General features: G+C 53.2%; 5 protein-coding genes across 5 annotated transcripts; 1 reads left to right on the forward strand and 4 right to left on the reverse strand.

The window, feature by feature from the left end:
* Positions 1 to 295: 295 nt before the first annotated feature.
* On the reverse strand, positions 296 to 7,611 carry AtWU_10156 (putative THO complex component (Rlr1); the record flags this gene model as incomplete). Its single annotated transcript, XM_035505261.1, has 3 exons — positions 296 to 1,713; positions 1,765 to 2,726; positions 2,798 to 7,611. The coding sequence occupies 3 exons, from the start codon at positions 7,609 to 7,611 to the stop codon at positions 296 to 298; spliced, it is 7,194 nt and encodes a 2,397-aa protein (XP_035361154.1).
* A 683-nt stretch (positions 7,612 to 8,294) lies between these two features.
* Positions 8,295 to 9,460, reverse strand: AtWU_10157 (putative nucleoside-diphosphate-sugar epimerase; the record flags this gene model as incomplete). The annotated part of the gene is made up of 3 exons (XM_035505262.1): positions 8,295 to 9,094; positions 9,164 to 9,369; positions 9,438 to 9,460. The coding sequence occupies 3 exons, from the start codon at positions 9,458 to 9,460 to the stop codon at positions 8,295 to 8,297; spliced, it is 1,029 nt and encodes a 342-aa protein (XP_035361155.1).
* Positions 9,461 to 10,300: 840 nt separating this feature from the next.
* AtWU_10158 (retromer subunit VPS17) lies at positions 10,301 to 12,178 on the reverse strand (the record flags this gene model as incomplete). Its single annotated transcript, XM_035505263.1, has 3 exons — positions 10,301 to 11,172; positions 11,231 to 11,684; positions 11,738 to 12,178. The coding sequence occupies 3 exons, from the start codon at positions 12,176 to 12,178 to the stop codon at positions 10,301 to 10,303; spliced, it is 1,767 nt and encodes a 588-aa protein (XP_035361156.1).
* A 508-nt stretch (positions 12,179 to 12,686) lies between these two features.
* On the forward strand, positions 12,687 to 15,440 carry AtWU_10159 (mitochondrial elongation factor MEF2; the record flags this gene model as incomplete). Its single annotated transcript, XM_035505264.1, has 1 exon — positions 12,687 to 15,440. The coding sequence occupies one exon, from the start codon at positions 12,687 to 12,689 to the stop codon at positions 15,438 to 15,440; it is 2,754 nt and encodes a 917-aa protein (XP_035361157.1).
* Positions 15,441 to 16,229: 789 nt separating this feature from the next.
* Positions 16,230 to 17,637, reverse strand: AtWU_10160 (SDR family oxidoreductase; the record flags this gene model as incomplete). Its single annotated transcript, XM_035505265.1, has 4 exons — positions 16,230 to 16,846; positions 16,906 to 17,095; positions 17,145 to 17,284; positions 17,352 to 17,637. 4 exons carry the CDS (start codon positions 17,635 to 17,637, stop codon positions 16,230 to 16,232), a joined length of 1,233 nt encoding a protein of 410 aa, XP_035361158.1.
* Between the last annotated feature and the right edge of the window lie 384 nt (positions 17,638 to 18,021).

The raw sequence follows: 18,021 nt of genomic DNA on the forward strand, positions 1-18,021 counted from the left end.
GTAACGTGCAGCCAGCTGACTGCGAGTAGGTAGTAGCTGCTATGCGTCCGGGTATCCAATCAAGAACACAAATGGGGAATGGAGGAAAAATTGTATGATACAGGCCATGCGTGCACATAGATCAGAAAGTCCCAGGTAAACAGACGGAACGCAAAACACCGTCCAACAATGCTAGTAATAGAGTCGTGTAATAGGTCAAAAGGAAATGGTAGATTCAATGAGAGACAAAAAAAGAGCAACATGCAATCACGCATCATTCCGCCGGTATCAAACCCCTTGTATCTTCCGTCATCCTTCATGCGCCACGTCGGGGCCGTTTGGATTCATTTCCCATCCGCATTCCTCCACGCCCACCACCATCGCCATGTCCTCCTTCATCCCCAGGTCGGTTACGCTTGCGGTGAGGCCCACTAGGCGCCCCCTCGCGATGGTAGTCCCGTTCACGCGGACGATCCCGGTTACGCTCACGATCACGATCCCGCAGCTCGCGCCCACCTACCCATCGTCGGTCATCCTCAGCACCAGCAAGCGGGGGCGGCGGAGGTGGTGGGGGACCCTGTCCGCCAAGAGAAGACGGAGGTCGAAGACGGCCTTCATGCTCCTGATTACTTGGGGCAATGTCCGAGCCCTCCTCCCGGTCACGCCGCCGCCGGTTGTCTTCACGTGCGCCAGGCCCACGTCGAGATGCCTCGCGAGACTCATACCGTTCTTCCCGAGGCCCTCCCGGTGCACCACCCGCGTCGCTTCGGCGACTCCGTTCACGCTCGTAATCCCGGTTTCGGTCTCGGTGCTCTTCCCGTCGACTGCTACTGCGTGATCCCTCCTCTTCGCCGCCACGCCGTTCCCGATCGCGGTCCCGTTCCCGTTCACGATCATGTGGGTGTGTGCCCGAAGAGAACCGTTGGCTTCGTCGGCTCTCCGCGCTGGACTCCTCCGCAGGCTCTCCTCGACTGCCTCCTGGTCGGCTGCGTGAAGGGCCATCCTCTTCACCGTAGGGAGCGCCAGAAGACCGACCCGCCAGAAGATCGGGGCGACCTTGAGATGCTGAGCCACCGCGGCCACCATCCTCCTGCGCACCGGGAGTTGGAGGCCGGGCCGCTTGCGGTGATGGTGCATTCATGGCACCAGACTGTCGGTTGGCACCCCGTCCTCGAATCGTCGGACCAGGGCCACGGTCCGGCGTCCCACCGGATTGCTGGAGCATATTGTTGATGCCAGCAAATCGCTTGTCTCCCCGGCCACGTTCACCACCAAACCCGGGACCTGAAGGCGGGCCACGTGGCATGGTTGCAGGTCCAGAGGGTGGTCCTAGTCCACTGCGTGGACCAGATGGGGGAACAATCGATGCAGGAGATGACGCATGATGCGAGCGTTGACCGCCCCCGTATGAGTTATCTTGGGGCTGCTGCTGCAAGACCTTCAACCTATCAGGGTGGATTCCGCTAGTGTCGAGTTTCTCGGGGCCTGGTGACGGGGGCCCTGTTGTGGTAGACTGATCTGGTGCGTTTCGTAAGCCTTGCCGGCCCGGGCCAATAGGAGGCTGGCGTTCAGTCGGAGCCATTGCACCGGACGCAGGTGGTCCTTGAGAATGCTGTAACCCGGCGGCATTGCGGCCACCACGCCCAGCATTGTTTCTTCCTCTCGGGCCTGACGGAACGTCCGTAGGCGGCTCTGGTTGACGCAGTCGGCCATGATTCATGTCAATGCCGGTCACTGTATCTCGACTGTCAGCGCCATCCATGGAAGGACGCCCATATCGCTCACTTCGTGGCCCTGTGGGCATATCCTCGTTTCGTGCATGAGACTGAGCAAAATTGGCAGCACGGCGATCATCGGCTGGGAACCGTTCCGGACGGCCCAATGGTTCCATTCTTGGAGGAGACAATGCTCGTGGTTGCAAATTTCGTCGGTCGTCTCTATCTTGTCGTCCGCTTTCACCCCTCCGAAAACCTTCTGAGTGGTCGTCTATCATACCAGCGCGATCGGGGTGCGTGGGAGGAACAGATCGTACATTTGCTGGTCCCTCCCGAACATCTGGCCGTAGACGGCCGGGCCGATCCGGCCAGTCCGCATCACGCGGCGGACGTCCATCCCGGTGAGGAAAGCTGCGGAATGGTTCGTCCATAGGTTGCCTTGGGTACTCCCTGTCAATTCGGGGGTAGGGTCTCACATCACCCATGGCCGGATCGAATGGCCGAGGATAGTCATGGTCCCCGCCAAAGCGACCACCACGTGGATAGTCTTGATGTCTGTCACGGCGGTCCTCTAAGAGATCAGGCCGAGGGGGTAACTTGTCTTCACGGTTGAATCGGTGTGGTCCCTGCGCTTGTGCTCGGGTGTTCTGCGCACTGGATGGTGCCCGTTCCGGTTCAGGGCGCTTCGGTACGTTTGCCGGTCTACCTGAGTCTGAGATTCTCGACGTAGCTTGCGACGCAGCGGGTGATGCTGGCGCCTGGGGCCGAGCAGGCAAGTCCGCCTCTGGATGAGCCCCGCGAGCTGAAGTCACATCCTTCTCGCTTGATGTTTGCTCGCGATTGGCGGATGCTTGTGTTTCAGCAATTTGAGCCGCAGGCGAATCACGTTGAGATGGCGTAGCCTTTGTGTCCGAAGGCTTTTGTGCTGTCCGATCAGCCAGCGGGACATCGGCCATTTTTGCATCCTCTATCTCTCCATCTTCAACCTCGGCCTTCGTCGCGCCCGAATCGGGTTTCGACTCTCCTTGCGACCTGTAGTTGCGTAAGATATCAGTATTTGGGATCAACACAGTAAAGTGATTTTTCTCCTCCTGAGGACTTACCCGTTGGTAGTTGTAGGCTTGAACTCGACAGCACTAGCATTCAAGGGGGTGGGTGTTGTAGACGATGGACGTGGTGTGGTTGGTTTTGTTGCTGCACCTGGTCTGCCAGGAACTGGCGGGCTTGCACTCATGAACGCTTGAGGAAGCAACCATTTCTTCTCACGCCGGTTGAGATCGCCAATCAGAGAAGCAGCCGGAATCTTGACATCATCTCGTTCGTCGTTCTGACTCAAGCTGTTCATGCTGGTTAACATGTCCCGGCCTATCCAGTTCACGGCGGGGAAGTTCTGCACAACAGCCTTCAACACGCTGATCGCGTTACGAATGTGCATGTACTCCCCACCGTTCAAGCACGTCTTCAGAGCTGAGGAGAAGAGGCGGTGCCACTTGTACAAAAGCCGACGGAAATCTTCGTACTCCAGATAAATGGCTGGCTTCCCATCCGAGTCAACATTCTTGGCGAATCCAGGAAGGTCTTTCTTGGTGCCAAACGCTTCCTTCTCGTAGACGGCCTTGTCGGCATGCCAACGACCGAGGTCGCGTAAGACCTCATTCAAGAAACGACCCAGGTTATCTGCCTCTCTTGATGTGCACTGGAATATCAGCGCGGTAAGTCTTTGCTCCCTAAATAGCTGATCCAGAAGTCCGACGGTTCGGAAGTTTGGAGTTCCAGTTGTATGCAAGAATTTGAGCATCTTGAAGCAGTAGAATGCATCAATGGGGGACAACAAGAGACGCGGTAGGAAGCACTGCTCAAGAAGGGCAACATTCAACGAATCGTGCTTCCCACGCATACCCGCAAACCAGCGATCCTTTTCCTTCTGTAGTTTGGTCCTTGTTTGCCCGTAGGCTTTCAAGTGGGCCTTGTTCTCTTCCAGTATCCGATCTTGGAGCTGCGTGAGTTGCTTCTTCTCTCGCTCTTTTCTCTGCGTCCCTGCCATGCTGATATCGGACCGATCGTTGCTGATGGCCATGACCTTCCTCTTCTGCCGATCAATTTCATCTTCATACGATTTTTGGGGTATATGCACGTCGTACAAAGACAGCTGCCAGAATGTCACATAGAACTGTAAGCCGACAACGCCCCATGTCTCGGGACTCAACACAGCCTTGACTTGGTCCTGGAGATCTTGCAAGACGGGATTCAAAGCAGGCGCATCGGCAGCGACAGGCCCAGTAGATACTGTAGCAGCGTTATTGTCGGTGTTGTTCACGGTCTCGGCTTTTTCGGCATCGACATCCATGGTATTCTCTGACGGCTGTTCGCCTTCAGTCACGGTCGCCTCCCCATCTTCCGTCGTTTCCATCTTGTCAGTTTCGGGCTTGGGTGGCGATGTCTCTTCGCTCTCGCGACTGGACACCAGTGCGACCGGGGTCTTTGATGACTCTTCATCCTGCATCGTCTTTTCTATATCTGCAACCTTTTTCGCAATACTCGGGCGCCGAATCCAGAACGCTACTTCGGGCTGGATGCCGAAATCGCTGATGAGGGAAGCTAAGTCGGGAACGAACGAATCAAACTCCTCGACCGACAAGTTACTGCGAAGCAGGTCCAGGTACTGAACAAGGATACGGTGAATCTCATCGAAGATGTTTCCCAGGAGCTTGAGCTCTGAAGCGCCTTCTGTTTCTCTGAAGACGCAGATCAGTCGTTCTTGGGCAATGGCAATGAGCAATTGTCCGGCAAGCTTTGAAACAGTGAGAGACTTCATAAGCCGTCTCGAGGTAGTCTTTGACTCGTGTCGCTTATCCAACAACTGCAAGATTGTCTGTGATTGTAAAAGTTCGCCACCTGCCATGGCCTGGATTTGCGCATCGTTGAAATTGTTGTCTGTGATGATTCCCGCCATAGAACTTATCATCTGCTCGAGGATGATCAAATCCGTTGAATTGTTCTGGCGAAGCTGATCCACGACGTACTGCAAGACCGGGGTTGGATCCATCACTGAATATCTCTTGAAAGTCCTTCCTGCAAATGTCGCCAGGGCGTTCAACCAACGACTAGTCAACAAGCCGCCTTCCTGAACGCGGCTTCGTCCCTTCTGGCCCAGCGAGCTGATCATGACCCACGTCAGGATATCGTACCCAAGATATGTGAAGTAGCGCGCACACTCCACAACGACTTCGATAAGATTCTCGTAAGACTCAATCTGATTGATGGCCACACTGATAACGATGCCCGGATTGGCGTAGGCAATCTTGGCCAACGCACGAGCCATAGGTCGAATATTCGTTTTGCTGAGCCTCTTAAGAACATCTTTCGTTTCCGCCTTCGCCTGATCAAATGCCGACTTGATGTCAGGAAGTCTGGACGTCTGGCCGGAGTTCCACTCGGCATACATGTTGTACCGTATCTCTCTAGGGAAGAAACTGATAAGGTCGAAGATCTCATTCACCACACCGGGATTCGCCTTCGTAAGACTGATCGACGGAACCAGGAGGCGTTTGCAAAGATCCTGCCAACGAGCTCTGTTCTCTGGCGAGTGATCTTTGCTCATGCTGTGCTTTCCGATCCTTGCAATTTTTGTTAGTAGGCTTGGATCTTGGCCGATCTTATGACCAGACAGATTAAGGAATGATGAACACAATGCGAAGACGTCGTCAACAGTCTGGCAAATGGGAACATTATCCGCCCAATCATCCCAATAGAACCTGTAGTCGGTTCCATCGTTCGTATCTTCTTTATCGAGCTGAGCCCACCGAAGAACTCGGCGTGGTGGCGCCTGCGTCAGCCGTATTTGTCCCTTTGGCACGCCAGACTGGTCATGATTGAGTATTTGCTTTTGGTCTTTGAGCGCGTCCACCGAGGGCAATGGGCGCAATGAAGAATAGACCTTGCCAAGACAGTGGTGCAAGATGCGGTGAATGAATTCAGGGAGTTCGGGATAGACATCCATAAGCCAGGGGAATTTGCTGAGGATGAAAAGAGACTCGGGGAGAGCTCCAATGGCGAGTAGGCTCTTGAGAAGCATCACTTTCTGGTCAGAAGGTTCAGGAAGCTCGTCCTCCTCTGCCTTTACGCCTGTAGATTTGTCCGTTTCCTGATCTTTTCCTGGAGTCGCTGATCGCGTCTCAGACTCGCGAATGCGTGGAATGGGTAGGGTGTCGTCTGATAGAGCACCAGCCATCATCAAGGCATTGATGCCACCACCAGGCCGTGCTGCCCGTTCGCGATCAGCCTTCTCCTTCAGCTTCTCTTCTTTGAGCGCATCCATGGAGTCATCCGGCCTCCAGAGGTGCGGATACAGGTCACGTAGTGAAATGAAACCAACTTTGATCAATAGAGCCGCAAGGTAGATGAGGTTGTCCGGAAGAACATCATGTTTGGCGCGAGCGCGGGAGGAATAGAAACGAAGCTTGAAACCAAGTAACTGTGCTGCTACTCGACTTCCCTTGGGAGGTAGTGTTCCGGTTTCCTCAATCCATTTCCGCATTTCCTTTTCCTCTTCCGAGAGACTGTTGCTTTCCGGGAGAATTCGCTGTAGCTCTTCTTTGGACACAGGCCGGCGACCGATTTCAAAGAAAGCACGGATCCCGATTTCTCTGACTCTATTCCAGAACTCGTGATCTCGTTGCTCGTTCGCTTTCATTGCTTCGAGACGTTCCTCGTCGGTAGTTACCCACCCAGAAGACCCAGGCAAAGCCCAGTTGGGTAGACCAGAATCACGGTTACCCGCATCGACTGTGCGGAAGGCATCCTCTTTCGGCCACCAGGAGCTAGCACGCAGGAGCTTCACGAAGAAACGGTACTGCTTTACAAGAACAGCAGCAAAAACATCGAGAGTAACATCAAGGACACGGCCTACATCCATATCAAACGCGCCAATCATCGCCTTCACCTTCTCAAATGTGTCCTCGACGACTTCGCTGGAGGGGGGCTCGTTGTTACTCGTTGTAAACAGCTCTGTAAGCAATTTCGAGTATCCTTCAGACTCTTCCCGCAGAAGGTTGTAGTTCGATTGCCGATAAAGGAGGTTCGTCTGCTTGCGAATACCCATGCGTGTGAACGTTTCTCGGACAAGTCCTAGGGATTGAAGGAGTTGAGTGTCGAGTTGGAGGCGCATGAGAGCGGGGTTGATCCTCGTAGAGAACACGAGCGGCCTCAGGGCACTATTAGAAGTGTCGGAATCGGTGAGGATGGATAAAGTGTCCAGGAATAAGGAGCGGGTGTCGAGGATGGCTTGTGTTTGTCCTTCATTCTGCATATCAACATCCTCAGCGGCAACATCTTCGCCAATGACATCCCTGACTGCAGCTCCAGCTTCCTCCGGTGGCAGACGACCGTGTAGGGCGGACCGAATGAGTTCCTGGTATATCGAAGCAAGTGCGGCGGCATCTTGTGCGTCTCTCACTTGGATACCCTTTTCCACAAGATCCTTCTTTCCAGTCGTCGCCCACTCGTCGATGGCGTTCTGTGTAACATATTCGTAGTCGTAGGGTGGCGGGGGCCCGGCAGGAGGCTGAGGAGCCGACGCCTGAGCTATCGGCGCAGGGGCCGGCGTGGGAGTAGGCGCGGGAGATGGATTAATGTGTGACGGTGGTTGTGACGAGGAAAGAGAAGGTGATGGAGGGGGCTTTTGGTGATCTGTTGTTGAAGGCACGCCGTTTGCCTGACTTTGTTCTGAGATGTCTTTCGCGGGAGTTGTGCTGGGCGGGGACATGGCATTATCCCTCCGACCGGCAGGAGGGTTCTGACCATCGGTGCTGGGCCTTCGACCCATGCTATTCCTTCCACCCCGACTGGGTTGCCTTCGTAATCGACCACGCGCGTCAGAGTAATCGCGAGATTGCGGACCGTAGTTATGTTGCGACATGTTGAGATTGCCCGGTCGATGGGGCGATGGCCGTTGACCGTCGTTCCCTGAATCGCCAGACCACGATCTATCACCTCTCTTTCTCTTTCCTCCGGCACCTGGAGCCATGACAGCCCGATTGGAGCTAGAGTGCGCGGATAGAAAACCGATGTGTTCCCGACAGGTCGCAATTCATGCGGCGAACCTAGATTTCCGAGGGTCAGCTTCCTTCACGTGGGACCACAGAGCCGCAATCGGTCGGAGAAATCGATGGAACGCGGTTTAGGGGACTATTGGAAACAACCTGCTGTGGAAAACTCATACGGCGGAAGGAGGGAAAGGATGATGCCTGGGGAAGACACAAAGATCGCTGGTCGGATCAAAGAACGTAATGGCAGTGAATGCACGGGTAGCAGTAAAGGCGGCGGCGTCTACGGGCGGGTGTCGCGCCTCGATCGCTTAGTCTTGAGAGCTCCGCGCTAGGCTTTTTCGGTGTTACCCGCCTGAGGCATTTTCCTTTGTTCACAAAACTCATTAATATTTGCTACTTGTTACGACCAATATATCACTCGGTTTTGAAGTAGAATATATCGCTTCAATGGCGATGGTTCACACCTTACAAAATCCATATCGCATTTTGAACATTATCATGTCATTCATTATATCAATACGTCGTAGTTGGCTACATAAACTTCCGAGCTCCCTCACAGCAAGCCCAAAGCCTTGGCCTCAATGTCAACGATGTCAGGAATAAGCTCCTTCAGACTAGGGCGGTGGGGGTTCCAACCCAATAGCTTTCTGCCACGGTAGGAAGTACCGCGAGAGCTGCTACCCCAAGCATACAGGCCAAACTGATTGATCTCAGTAACCTGTTCGTCGGTCAAGGGCTCAACCTCAGGGGACGGGATGAGCTTCTTCTCGTAGGCCACCTGGGCCACCTGCTTCTGGATGTCACCCCAGCAGAAAGGACCGTTCTCTGCCAAGTAGTAACCCTTGTCGTTCCAAGTGGCCTTGCCACCTCCCGCAGCAGCAGCCTCACTCAGCAGAAGGTAAAGGTCACTCAGATCCTGCACGTTGATTTGGTGCCAGATATTCTTACCCTCACCGACCTGCAGACCCTTCTTGCGCTTCAGGACAGCAGAAGCCAACCAGTATGCCTGCACACTCTTCTGGTTGCAGGGTCCACGACCGGGTCCGTAGATGGTAGGCGGACAGACGATGGCAATCTTGACACTGTCGGGAGCACGCTTGCCAGCATTGATGACAATCTCATCGACGTTGCGGTGGAACGAATCGGCAGGAAGGTTGAGGAGCTCATCCACACCATCCCAGTCATCATGCTGCTTGGCACGTTCCAGACCCCAAGTGTTGCTACGGAAGTCCTCCACGGTCAAGATGCCGGTTCCAGAAGTGTGGATCCACCACACTGGCCGGTCAGGGGTGTGGTGAGTGGCACCCTTCGCAATGGCTTCGGCGGCAGCGACATGATCACAGTCGGCACAGTCTAACCATGGCCCGTGAGTTATACATTCAAATTACAGAAGAGCACGTGAGCAGGGACTCGGGAACATACGGAGTACGATGTCAGCGTTCTTGACTTCCTCCTCGATGATATCGGCCGAGTCAAGGTCACCCAGTACAATCCTTACGTTGGGGTACTTGCTGGTGACCTGAGCGGCTTTGTCCTTGTTGCGCACCAAGACGGAGTACTGCCAGTCAGGATGAGCCTGGTAGACGTCGTAAAAGGTGTCTCCGCCGATGTATCCAGTAACACCGGTGCTGCAATATACGAGGAGCAGCGGTCAACAAGTGTACTAACATGTGTAAAAAGATAAGCGGAAACCTACAGGAAAACCTTTTGGGGAGCCATCTTGTCTTAGTGTTCGTAAGAAGGTTGGTATGAGAATGGATAAGGGATTGCTGGGGAAAGAGTGCTACTAGAAGTGGGGGAGGGGAGCTCGACTTTTATAGCTTGATCAAAACAAAGAGAGACCAACTGCCAGTTCCAGCTTAAGCTCCGCCATGCTTTGAAATCAAGAGTGGGCAAGATGGATCCTCGCAGGTGCAAGAATCAATCAGAAGTTTCAGACCTGGGCAAAAGTGGGGGTGGGGGTACCAAGAAGTAGTAGCTATCCCCATCAATTGCGGGCTTTCCTTGTGCTTCCAGTCTTTACTGGAATGGATGGCTCGGAGTATATGTCTGGTTCCACAGTATGAACTTTCGGCATGAACCTATAAACTTAACATGACACAAACCCTTTTTCACAGTATCCTATTACTACTTTGATCCTGATATTGTGTCGTGGGGATGGATACTCTACTACAAAGTATGTACCCCAGCTACCCCTCATGACGTACATGGGCGGGGCTGAAGCCCAATGAATTCAACAACTGGCCAGTTCTCGGACCATTGCACATAGACACCTCACTGGTACATTACTTGGGTCGCAATTGACAACGTGGCCCACATCTGCCACTCAAGGAACCCGGGTGCCAATATAAAAGTATATCTGAGAGGCTACGGATTGTTTGTATAAGGTAGACGTACATATACTCTTCTTGAACCGACACAAACTTCAAGGGCATGGTACAACATAAAAGGCAAAGCATAGTGGCTGGATTGCGAAACTCAAAGGTGGGCTTATTGCAATAGAAAACCGGCATCAAAGGGGAATCTTGCACAAGAATCATGCCTATAATCTACAGTTGCTCAGAAAGTGCTCGTGGCCAGGCGACTAGCAGCGTTACGAGCGTCAAGGCGATCATCATCGTCTTCCTCCACAATCGAACTCACGCCACTGGCAGAGCGCAGACGCCCCTTCCCAGTGCCCTGTCCATTGACCTCCTCGTCATCTTCAGTAGGTGTTGGTGCAACAAAGCTGCCACTGAGGCTCCGGCCGAGGCTGTCGCTGCGACGCGGTATGCCGCTCCAAGCATCTCCCTTGGGGCCTTGGCTTGAACCAAGATTAGGTCGACGAGCAGTTGGGTGGGATTCGCGTCCTAGACGGCTAAGCCCTCCCGAAGCGTCAATTGCTCGAATGTCAGGTCGCACACTCTCCAAGGTGGCAAGGGTCCTCCGTTCGGATTCAATCTGGCGCAGGGTATACTCGCGGAGGCTGTTCAGCATGTCGTTAGTTGTCCGGTCAAACCACCGTTGCTTCTCAGCGAGTAAGTTCGATGTGACCCGCTGCGTCCGCTTTGTGAGGTAGTCCTCGTGGCCTTGGGCCTCGTCCAGGGCATTGATAGCCTCGTCCACCTTGTCCGGGCGGACGGAGGAGCTGACTTTGAGGCGGTCAGCGGCGGCGCGTTTGCTACGTGTGGCCTGTTGAGCTTGGATCAAATCACGAAGGAGGATGTGGCGGTTGGTAAGAGTCTCCTTGACGATAAAGGCATCGGACGAGTGGTAGCTTAGAGGATCCCCCAGTGTTGTGGCCTCCGCAGTCGCTTGGACGGCATGGAAATCTCCGACGGTTTGGATGATCTTCCCCAATTTCCGGTAGGCATTGGACAGTCCAGGGTGTGTCTCTTGCACGTGCATCTGGCCTAGCTTAACACCAAAGTCCGATTCTGCGAGACCGAGTCCTGGATAGCCAAATGTTAGTACCCTTGATAATAAGATATGAGCCGTCCTAGCGCATACCTCGACGAGCCTTGACGACACGGTCAACCTTGTGACTAGTATCCATTGTTCCTAGATAAAACATCTTCACAATCGGACGCGCATTTTGTAATTCAGGCGTGTCATCGGGGGGCGGCGCAAACTGCTTCAGGACCTTCCTTCGAACCCCAGTTGCGGGTTGTTTCATCCGAACCACAGGACTGTAACCGAAATCACTCTCGACAAACAGGACAACCTCGTCATCATGGGTGAGAACTTCATTGCTCAGTACGACATTCAGCCACCGCTGCATAGACGACTTGACTCTGTGTTCATCCTCTTCGGTTCCAGCGCCGGCAGGGGTAAGTGGTGGAGGGACCGCGGGGACCAACGCTTCCGGATTAGCCGAAATCAGATGGTCCGCAAGCTTGACAAACTCGGCATGGGTGCGACGAACGTCTCGGTACTGCGTTGTCCTGAATTTGGGGATATTCGTCTGGAGCCTGTTGTCAGTAGACGCAGGGCGAGGCAAAGAAGGGCACCACTCACGTGAACATCGAATCGAAGAATAGGGTCCTTCTTGCCCGTTCTTTCTAGCCCCGTAACTTTCGCCTGAATCCTATACACAGGTGCAGGTTGTCTGGGATTCTGTCTTGGGCCCGTTTGGTAGCGGGCGGGGAGCTGAGAACGAGGTTGTTGTCCATGCTGCTGCGGAGATTGTTGCGACTGCTCATCAGCATAGCCGGGCTCACCTAGGTGTGCACCCTGCAGTCGCGCAGACAAGTCAGGCGATCCAGTCTCGTTCTCCTGGAACCCAGGAGCTTCGGTAGGCTGCGATTCGGCATTGTAGGGATCTTGGGGAGGCAAGGGGGCAGGGGGGATGTCGCTAGTCACGGAAGCCGGAAATGTTGTTTGTGTCGGGCGTGGTGAAGCCCAAGGAGAAGTACCTGCGGGATGATCAGGATCGTGTGATATGGCGGAGTAGTCCATCGTGGCTGTCTTGGTCTAATGGGACCACGTCTACACCGCGCTGCGGGCGCGCAATCATCAGTATTGTCTCGTCTGGTATGGTTATGGTTGCGGATCAATTGGTGTTCACCTATTGGTACTCAGAAAAACAATTGGGAAGAGGGAAATGCCGAAAACTCTCAAGAGATCGGGCTTAACAAAGGAAAGGCCGATGCAAGCGTTGAGATGGGGGAGGGGAAACTGTTCAACTGAGCGGAACGGGATGGACTTCGGAGGTTACGTCGTTGGTGCCTATGCAGCCTGATTGGCCAGGCATCTGCAGCCCCGGTCACTGGACTGCCGGAAAAGCTTCAGCAGCTTCATTCATACTCCCAGTTCCTCCGCACACACTACCCTTTGAAGGGCTGGACCTTTCTCTTTTCTACATTATTATCCTTGTTTCTAGTTGTCTTCGACAATGTTTGTCAAGTTCTAGGTCCCACATTACGCCAATTTGTTGTCTCCCATTACATAGACAGTTTCCGTCCCAATGGTTACAGCTCTTTTCTTACGCGCCTCTCACCAGACGGTGCGGCCAACTGGCCTACGACAATGCCAGGCAGCTACCAGCCGTCTGGGATGTAATGCGTCCTTGATTCCAGGGGCCAAGAAGGGGCAATTTCCTAGGATCCAGTTGCTCTCATCGTCTGCATCCAAATTACAGGCAGACACCCTTGACCGAACTAGAAATATAGGCATCATTGCACATATTGATGCCGGTAAAACAACGACCACTGAGCGCATGCTCTACTACAGTGGCTTTACCCGAAGAATTGGAGATGTGGATGAAGGGTCCACCGTCACAGACTTTCTCCCTGCGGAACGCGCTCGCGGGATCACCATCCAATCTGCTGCCATCACCTTCCATTGGCCGCCTCAAGCAGCTGGTGATCAGATTGCAGCCGCTCAGGATAATCCAAAAACCCCAAGATCTGCCACATCTCATACAGTAAACCTAATCGACACTCCTGGGCATGCGGACTTTACCTTTGAGGTTATGCGTTCTTTGCGCATTCTAGACGGGGCGGTGTGTATTCTGGACGGCGTCGCTGGCGTCGAAGCTCAAACGGAACGAGTATGGCACCAAGCAAGCACATATCGTATTCCCAGGATTGTCTACATCAACAAGCTGGATAGAGATGGTGCAGCTTTTGGGCGTACGGTAAGAGAGATAAGCTCCCGACTTGCGGGCTACCCCGCGGTCTGCCAGATTCCGTGGTTCGAGGGCGGAAATGGTCGCTTTGTTGGAGTTGGCGATGCGATTAATTTGCAGGGTCTCCGATGGCAAGATGGTGACGGTAAGGCCGTCAAAATGTTCAACCTGCAAGAGTTGGATGGCGAGGAACCAGGGCTTGCACAGGAGATTCGACGCGCAAGGACAGCACTTGTCGAGCTACTTAGCGAGCATCATGAGACTATGATCGAGAAGTTTTTTGAACATGACGAAGATCACCTCGCAGTCCCTCCCAACGACATCCTGGACAGCTTGCGCCGGTGCCTTTTGCAAGAACAGGGTAGAAAGATCATCCCTACTTTCGCAGGTGCTAGCTTCCGCAACATAGGTGTGCAGCCTCTCCTGGACGCCGTCACAAATCTTCTTCCCAGTCCCCTTGAAACCCCTGATCCAGAGGTTAGCATCGGAGGCGTCAGCGGAGGTCTTCGGAGTCTACTCTCCGGCGATCTATTAGTCAAGCAGAGCGAAAAAGCGGCCATATCCAAAGGGAAGCAGAAAAAGAAGAAGTCCGTCACTCAAGCCGAATCCCAAAATGCCATCGAGAAGCTTCAGAGCTGCGCGCTTGCCTTTAAGGTGGTTAACGATGCCAAGCGGGGAGTCTTGGTTTATGTGCGCGTTTACTCGGGTTCCCTGGACCGGAACAGTGCTATATTCAACACTAATCTCAATATCACTGAACGTGCACCGCGCCTGCTCAAGATGTACGCTAATGACGCTGTCGAGGTGGATTCAATCCCCGAGGGACATATCGGCGTTGTGGCTGGCCTGAAGCATGCTCGAACCGGAGATACACTGGTGTCATATGCAGGCAACAAATTAACGCCACCCGAACCACTTGACACCCTCCAACTACGCCCTATCCAGGTGCCGCCTCCCGTTTTCTTCGCCAGTATCGAGCCACACAGCCTGAGCGAGGAGAAGAAGATCCATGAATGCCTGGCCCTACTCCTACGTGAAGACCCTAGTCTCCACGTTACTGTTGATGAAGACTCCGGGCAAACGCTTCTAAGCGGCATGGGAGAGCTCCATCTCGAAATCGCCCGGGACCGCCTCATCAACGACCTGAAAGCCAAGGCTACAATGGGCCGCATTGAAATCGGCTACCGTGAATGTCCGCTCGGAGAGTCACCTGTCACCAGCAAAATCTTCGACAAGGAGATCGCCGGCCGCAAAGGCAAAGCCGGCTGCACGGCAGTAGTGGAACCTTTCGACCCGGACAACGCACCTCCAGTACCCGAAGAGGCACTTTCAGTCGAAACCAAAGAGGGCAACCAGATCATCATCCTCGCCCCAGAACTGCAGGTAGAAAGCAACCGTAAAGGCATCGAGGAAAGCCCCATACTTCCCGCAGGCCTAGACGTACCCTCCTTCCGAGCCTCCCTCCAAAACGGCTGCCTAGCTGCCCTTGCTCGCGGCCCTCAGTTCGCTTTCCCTATGCACCACACCCGCGTCACCCTCACTATCAACCCAACCGAACACCTCTTCGGCACCGACACCACCCCGGCTGCCCTGTCCTCTGCAGCTCGTCTGGCCACCTCCGCCGCTCTCCGCGACCTCCTCTCCTCCGGCCTAGGCACTTCCCTGATGGAGCCCGTCATGAACGTGATCATCAGCATCGACGAAGCCAGTCTCGGAGCCGTTGTACACGACATTTCCTCCTCTCGCGGCGGCCATATCGTTTCCCTCGACGAAGAAATCCCCCTCACATCAACCGACCTCTCCGCGTCCCCCCAACCGGTTGAAGACCTCCCACCCATCGACCCGAAGAAGGTCTACGCCCCTGCGGACCCATTCGAATCTGGATCCGTTGGTGCCTCCCTCCCGGACACAGCCAACCGACCCAGAACCATCACGGCAAAGGTACCTCTCAAGGAAATGGTCGGGTACTTGAAACACCTGCGCAGTCTGAGTGCCGGCCGCGGTACCTTTGTGATGAGCGTCGATCGGTTCGAGAAGATGAGTACTCCGCGACAGAAGGCTGTGTTGACGGAATTGAGAGGCGGGTTCTAGATCGAAGTTCTTTTCCCTGTTCTTCTTCTTCTTCTATTACGTCACTTCTCTCTATATATGCTGTATATTATGACTACATGGCTTGGTTAAGCCAAAATAGGAAATCGAAAGTGTGTAGGATATCACCTGACGTCTAAGAAAACTTGGTTCTTCACGGAATGGAATGCAAGGATCTCGAATAAGGAACTCCAGTATGCACCTGTCTCGTTTCGTTCCTTTCGGGTTGCAGCTCGGCGTAGTGTGAGCTTAATCCCAGGGGCTAAGGGTTGTCAAAGTCAAAACTCTACCATTGCAATCTGTAATGAACAATTTACCGTGTATTGAGATTATTACGATAAGTGGTGGGTGTAGTTCTCAGAGGTCAAGGTAAGGCCAGGTTTGTTTTCACAATGTGCAGAAATACTACCGCCTTCGCCCCAATAGAGATGGTTTTTGCCTAAGGCAGTATGTTTCTGCCTGAGGTATAAGACCACGATCTGGAATCAAATTCGAATGAGGTTACTTTGAGGAGACGGTGAAGTTTTGCTGGCTCAGATGTGAGCCTTACCTTATTTAGAATCATCTTTGCCTTCTAAGATAGGCTGAGGGTGTGATATGAGTGAAGGCTGGTGGGGCGGTAGCGCTTCCCAAATATATAGTGCTAAACTAGTAAGACTATGCATACAATTTTCCACATTATCCCTGGAAGGCCAACAGAAAGATGAAAAGGCTGAAACCAAATCCGGCAAAACAGATGATCCGTCAATTATAGCATATCCTACACTGCAAATCAAATAAAGTGTGCTCGCATTACAAGTTCGGTTGTACACTAGTCGACGGCAAAAGCTGCGTTCTAGTTGGAATCACCCCAACCTTGGCCATACGGTCAAACGCCAAGATATGGCCCTTGCCTACTGACCTCTCCTCCGTGAACCCAAAGCTACGGATCTTGTCCAAGCTGAATTCGCGATTTCGATCCAATAGTTTGAACCCGGCGTAGACGAAGAGCCAGGTTTCTGGTCCGATATCCCGCCTTTGTAGACCGTACTCCTTGCACATGCGATCGTAGTCGTCTTGGTGATCGTACCACCACTTATCAATCGCTGCGTAGTCCTCCTGCGTTGGTCCTGTGGCCTTCAGACCGAAGTACTCCGCGAGGATAGGCCATTTGGCGCACCATGGGCCTGGAGTGGCCGTGTCTGCGATATTGAATGCTTCGCCATTGGCTTCGTGTGGTTTCACGACAGAGAGATAGATCTCTGCTCGCGAGATTATGTCTTGAGATGAATCTGTGAACGTGTAGACATAATTGGTGGGCGTGCCTGGAAACGGGACAGTAGCGCCGTGGCCGTACACGTAACGGTAAAGTGAGAGGTAGAGAGCTATTGGCTCGACTGTGGTCATGCTTGTGGTACTGGGTACATGGCCTGGGTATCCTCTTGTTAGCACAGTTTAGCCTAGTGTCTCATGGTAGGCGTGTCCATACCTATGATTTGATCTGGGCGAACTTCACACCACCCCCAGCTCTTCCCCTGAGCTGCTTCTCGGATCAAGTCAACCTGGCCATAGTAGAAAATCTCCTCACCGTACGGGGATGGGACACGCGGGGCGTCTTCCCTCAGAGGTGTATTGAAGGTGAGCTTGTCGATGTGTTGAAAAACCGCGACGCCGTAGTACTTTTCAGTTAGGTTATTGTTGACTCGATATTTTCAGGGTATAGCATACATTGGTACCTGTTTGCAGCACGAAGAAGGCCATGTTCTTACACAGAGTATCACAGGCATGGACAGCATTGTAGGTCATGGCAACGTTGATGCTCTTGATATCCATCACATTTTTGGTGTATGCGGTAGCATTGGAGTACGCTGAGATGTTAGTAGAGATACTCACACCATACCCTACGAGGTCGCCTATTAATAAATGATGTCTTACCGAGATAGTATACATGGGTGATCTGATCTAGCTGCGGGATTGTTTCACGCATCTGGCTCATCACTTCATCCAGGCTACCCCGCAGGTTAATGCCTGAATACACCTCCAATTTCGGATCATCGGGGAGGCCTAGTTGTCCCCGCGTTTGGGGCCGATGCGTCAAGCCGATCACCCGTGAAAAAGTGCTGTGAGTTGGATATTCCAGCAGGCTTCTAGTCACAGCCCAGCCGGATATCCCACTTGCGCCGAAAACCAAAGCGACTTTGTCGCCAGAGATACTGCCCATTGTGAACCACGCTTAAGGTATAATGAGATTCAACTTGAGAGGAAGAAAGGGGTCTCCCCCACGCCCCTTTTATCATTAGAAGTAAGTTTTAGGTGGAATAAGAAGACCAAGAATGACCCGCCGTCATAATTGACAGAGCCGTAAGGGATTGGTCGTACGCTCCGCCATGGCATCCTAATCCAGCGGGCGACATATGACTCCATCATTCCGTTTTATTATAGAGTGCTTTGTTAAGAAACGGGGGCAATTATAACACCGGACGGAGCCTTTTAGTGGACATAGTTTCGAAAAACTAAAACTAACATGTCATATTAGTCGCTGATTCCAAGGCTTTGACAGAGATACCAGAAAGTGGCCCGGCCTCTGAGTTAGATTAATGATGGG

The sequence above is a fragment of the Aspergillus tubingensis genome (assembly GCF_013340325.1).
Source record: "Aspergillus tubingensis WU-2223L DNA, scaffold_12, whole genome shotgun sequence".
Classification (NCBI taxonomy): Eukaryota; Fungi; Ascomycota; class Eurotiomycetes; order Eurotiales; family Aspergillaceae; genus Aspergillus; species Aspergillus tubingensis.